This window comes from Halyomorpha halys, unplaced genomic scaffold, assembly GCF_000696795.3.
Source record: "Halyomorpha halys isolate HHAL.00 unplaced genomic scaffold, Hhal_1.1 Scaffold380.1, whole genome shotgun sequence".
NCBI lineage: Eukaryota > Metazoa > Arthropoda > Insecta > Hemiptera > Pentatomidae > Halyomorpha > Halyomorpha halys.
Genome location: NW_027106430.1, coordinates 524,856 through 529,928, shown reverse-complemented (window position 1 = coordinate 529,928; position 5,073 = coordinate 524,856). Strand labels below are relative to the sequence as shown.

The following is a 5,073-nucleotide window of genomic DNA, read 5'->3' as shown; positions in this document are numbered from 1 at the left end:
TATAAGCCTTTGAAGAATAGAAGATGCTAAATACATAACTTAAGAACCAATACTACGTTGTTGACAACAAACAGTATTTTGTCTTCTTTGAAAAAATCAGATAATATTGACATAATACTTAAGAAAAACTGCGTCTGGTCAAAGTTTAATTTATTTTAAGTAACTCTTATACAAAATGATTGAATAATTACGATCTCATTATAATATTTTTTCGATGGCACTATCTGATTTGAAAATTAAAATCCACTCAAAACCTTGAGTGTTATTAACCTATAATAAACCTAGAATGTATCTGGAAATAAATCTATGGCACTGTACATTCTTGACTGAATTTGATGCATTTATTTATATTTTGCAATACCATATCTATTTGAATGAAAATCTTTTATCGCTGATAAAAATGTCTTGCTCTATTCCTATGATTGGTGGTTAGTGGGTTCAACATTCAACTATGGAGACAGATCGTTTTATATTACAGCGAATATTGTACGAAATTTTGGTAGCTACGTGTAGATAATAATTGTATACGTGGTCGAATTACCTAATAATCACATTTTATCTTTTGGTTTGGCATTGTCAAATAGGAAAATCAAAAAGATACTCAGACAGTTGAGTGTTTTGATAAAAAATGTTTGAACGTAATCCAGTTACCACGCTGTCAGCTGTTACCCTTTCTCACAATGATAAATTATACAATGTTTTGAAAAACAAAAACAAAATTCACTACAAGGAATTGGTACCATTCAATTCCTTATCTCATCGTTTTCTACCTTTGATTGGCAATCTCTCATTTGTAATGGAGAACGATACTATTAACTATAACTTAAGCTAAATTCAGTCACTTGAACCTTATTCTGATTATATCATCACAAGTGCAATGATTATCCTGAGATACTTATAACTTGTTATTATTATTGTTATCACTTGTTATCCAGGTTTGATTTGTTTATCCCTATTAATAAGTGAAAACTAAGGATTATACTCTTTTGGACTGATTCCATTGGTGGTCGTCCAACGGTTATTCTAGATGAGTCAAGTCCACGTGCTCAATCTGCAAATATGATCGGCGGATATTTACCATGTCTGTCAGATTTCATTTATATGTCTGCGAGGGCTCTAGCTTCGTTCTTGCATGGAGTGAATCTTCTATTTTTTATGAACAGAGCTGCGAGCCCAGGAGTTGGGTGTACGCTTAAGTGCTTCAAGAAACAGGCTTTTTTTTTATTAATTTTAGCGTTATTCCATTTAGCTAAAGACTGACATACTACTGTGAATGCTCATATTTTTTTACATATTACCAGAGTTCTATTTGTGAAAGGCCTTTATAGATTCAGGACCTCTACCTCTTATTTTTATGAATTAAATCTAATGTCAACCAGGTATAGTAAACATTGAACTGCCAAATATTATGATAAGCTTTATTTACAATATAATTCAACATTTACAATAGAATAAATACATTTTCTAAATATCAATTGAATAAACTAAAATATATTTTCTTCGGTACCGTAGGCAGTCTATTATACTGTTACTCCAGCGTTTAGAAGTCATATTGTTCTGCATCTGGCTTTCCAGTTGGGTGACGGTGTTCTGGATGTTGTCTTGGGTGATGGTGGGGTTTAGGTTCTGGATGTGGTCTTGGGTGAGGGTGTGGTTTAGGTTCTGGTTTGGGTTCTGGATGTGGTCTTGGGTGAGGATGTGGTTTAGGTTCCGGTTTGGGCTCTGGGTGTGGTCTTGGGTGTGGGTGTGGTTTAGGTTCCGGTTTGGGATCTGGATGTGGTCTAGGGTGCGGTCTTGGATGAGGGTGTGGTTTAGGTTCTGGTTTTGGTTCTGGGTGTGGTCTTGGGTGTGGGTGTGGTTTAGGTTCCGGTTTGGGATCTGGATGTGGTCTAGGGTGCGGTCTTGGATGAGGGTGTGGTTTAGGTTCTGGTTTGGGCTCTGGATGCGGTCCTGGGTGTGGTCTCGGGTGAGGGCGTGGTTTAGGTTCTGGATGTGGCCCTGGGTGTGGTCTTGGGCGTGGGTGCGGTTTAGGTTCTGGTCTTGGTTCTGGATGCGGTCCTGGGTGTGGTCTTGGGTGTGGGTGTGGTTTAGGTTCAGGTTTGGGTTCTGGATGTGGTCTTGGATGAGGATGTGGTTTGGGTTCTGGTTTGGGCCCTGGACGTGGCCTTGGTTTATGGTGAGGATGGGGTCCTGGGCGAGGACGGGGATGGGGTTCAGGTTTTGGTTTCGGTTTTTCGTGTGGTCCTGGACGTGGTCCATGATGTGGACGTGGGTGGGGACGTGGTCTAGAGTCTTCTTCACCTTCTCCTCCTTCTTTTGGTCCGGGCTGAGGCCTTGGCTTTGGACGTGGTCTGAAATCTTTTTCACCTCCTTCCTCTTGTTCCGGTTTACCTTTTGATCCAGAATGTGGCCTTGGCTTCGGGCGTGGTCCGAAATCTTCTTCATCTTCCTCTGGTTTTTCTTTTGGCCTGGAATGTGGTCTTGCCTCTGGACGTTGTTCGGAATCTTCTTCACTTCCTTCTTCTTGTTCTGCTTCACCTTTTGGTCTGAAATGTGGTCGGCGTTGGGGACGTGGTCTGAAATCTTCATCTTGTTCCGGTTCTCCCTCTTCTTCTTCTTGTTCCGGTTCTCCTCCTTCTTCTTCTTGTTCCTGTTCTCCACCTTCTTCTTCTTCTTCTTCTGAATCTCCACCTTCTTCTTCTGGCTCTTGTTTGTGTTTTGGTCGATCTAGTTGTTGATATTCGCTGTCCTCTTCAGAACTCCAATCCGGTATTGGCTGGACATCTTTTTGCTTTCTCAGGACTGATAATTCTTCTGTCGGATAGGCGAAAACGATTGCTGGCCAAATTATGGCCAGCGCCGCGATTACTGTAAAATAAGAAAAAATGAATAGATGTTTAAAAAGATAATTTGTTTTTGTATTATTAAAAATGTGAAATTCACTGTATGTTTAATATTTTATTTAATTACTTAATAAATTAAAAATTTTATGTTTTTTGTTGTATTACTTAAGCTTAAAGTAGCTAACTTTAGTCTAGGTGAGTAATTTTTCATGTAATTTATGATTACTGAAATATTATTATAGATCAAAATTAAACATTTTTTTCCGTAGTGAATATTTTTTCCTCTGAATAAAACATATTGTACAGTGATTATTGAATGTTATACCACAATTAATGAATATTATTATACAGTTATGATCTATTTTCGGTTACTCTTCCTATTTAATTTGATCTACTATTTTACTAGCGCATCAAATGTAAAAAATACTGGCTGTATTGGTCTAAATTTATAGTATTAAATGTTAATTGCAGCGATATATAAATTTTATATAAATATGTAAAATCTTGATATTTATTGACATATAGTAGTAAATTGTATACCATATATTTACCTTTCCTTTTTAGATTTTTTAAAATAATTAGCTTTCACATGTTATATTATTATATATAAACAATGGACACAACCTTAGGTTGTTCCTGACTACACTTGTCAAATAATATTTCTTATATTCGTATAGCTTTCAAACAAAAATATGTTATAAATTATTCGTGAATTGTATGTCCTTATTTAATTTTCAAATATGGTTCTGTTCATTCCGCATATATTATTCAATAATGGGGCATAAAAAGAAGAAATTATTTTTCTCATTATTCCTCTATCTTTCTTACGCAACCCGAAACCAACCATAAAAAATTACCAATATCAATTCATTTGTGAAAAATAGTTTGCTAAATTTTGTTTTCTTATTTATTCGGATATGTAAACATGGTTTAATCTTGGGTGCAAGTTGTTTATTCCTGTCACTTTACTGATTTGTAATATATAACTAATGCATTTTTGTTTCTTTAGTAGATTTTCGAGTTTTATAAATAAAAACATTGAATTAGACATATAACTTATTTATGATATCTCATAAGTTACTATTTCTCACACGAACATTATTATAATATTAACATTTAAAAGTTGAATATTAAAATGAAAATGAATTTTCCTACTACTCAATTGTACAGTTCACACACAATGTAAATATGGCATACTTGTTCAAATCGTACGAGTTTTCAAGATTTAAAAAGTAGTACACTAACTATAGTGTTTACACCGTTCTAGACTAAGTAACTCGGATGATTTTTAATTTTCACTATCTCATAAATTAATTTTAAATATTGCAATCACTAAAACTGGATAAAATTTGGTTAAATTTATATCGGGTGCTTCAAAGAAGTAGGTTTAGACCGGGCCTTCAAATAGAATAAGGAGAATTCCATAGCTGTAAAATTAATGGTAATAACATGTCCGGGGGTAATATAAACTATCGATTGGTTATGTGTGTGATATTATAAAGTAATTTGCAAAATTAAAATATTTGCTTATTTTTTTTTTATCAAAGTTCTAGAGATTTTGGTTTAGTAAAAATAAAATTCACTTTAGAGATATAGAATTTTTTTCATTTTTACAAAATTATTTATATAAATATTTATTAAAATATCTTTATATTTTATTACATATTAATTATGTACTTACATAGCAGTTGCAGGCGCATGATTGCTTGCCTTTGATTAATCTGTTTCGGTTTATATATGCTTTGCTAAGTTATCTTGAGTGTCTTATTTTGTCCGATACGTAAACGAGAAAAAAAGGGATTAGTTTTGAAATCGACTCTTCAAATCATATTTTTTTTGAGTTCAAGTGTGAATTCCTCACAATTTCGAAATACAGAACAATAGCGATAATAATACGGAACGATATTCTAAATTATTCGATTTCATGCAAGATTGAACTAATTAATTTAAATAACGTAACCTTTTCCTTAACTGTTGTATCACAACTTAGTTATGACAAGTACTTTCGACATGAGTATTAAAGTAATATTTCTAGTAATGATGTATTAGCCAAGTAATAAGGTATGTTATGGACTGGTATATCCCTAGGATGTTTACTGCTACTTTTTTGATAAAATCGAATTACCGTAAGTGCTACTTGCCGTGTACGGGGCTCGGGGTTTCTAAGCCCGACTGGGGGTTCCCCGTACAGGTATTATATTGAAATTTATTCATATATTAATGTAATATA

The 5,073-nt window shown here is 34.1% G+C and overlaps 1 protein-coding gene and 1 long non-coding RNA gene across 2 annotated transcripts in view; one reads left to right on the top strand and one right to left on the bottom strand.

Annotated features, from left to right (window-relative positions):
* Nucleotides 1–5,073, top strand: part of LOC136795152 (uncharacterized) — a 139,221-nt gene that overhangs the window by 125,462 nt on the left and 8,686 nt on the right. The gene's annotated exons all lie outside the window — the stretch shown is intronic.
* LOC106681981 (proline-rich protein 2) lies at nt 1,405–4,567 on the bottom strand. The gene is made up of 2 exons (XM_014422596.3): nt 4,525–4,567; nt 1,405–2,868 (listed from the first exon to the last, which is right to left on the bottom strand). Exons 1-2 carry the CDS (start codon nt 4,541–4,543, stop codon nt 1,541–1,543), a joined length of 1,347 nt encoding a protein of 448 aa, XP_014278082.3. The 5' UTR covers nt 4,544–4,567; the 3' UTR covers nt 1,405–1,540.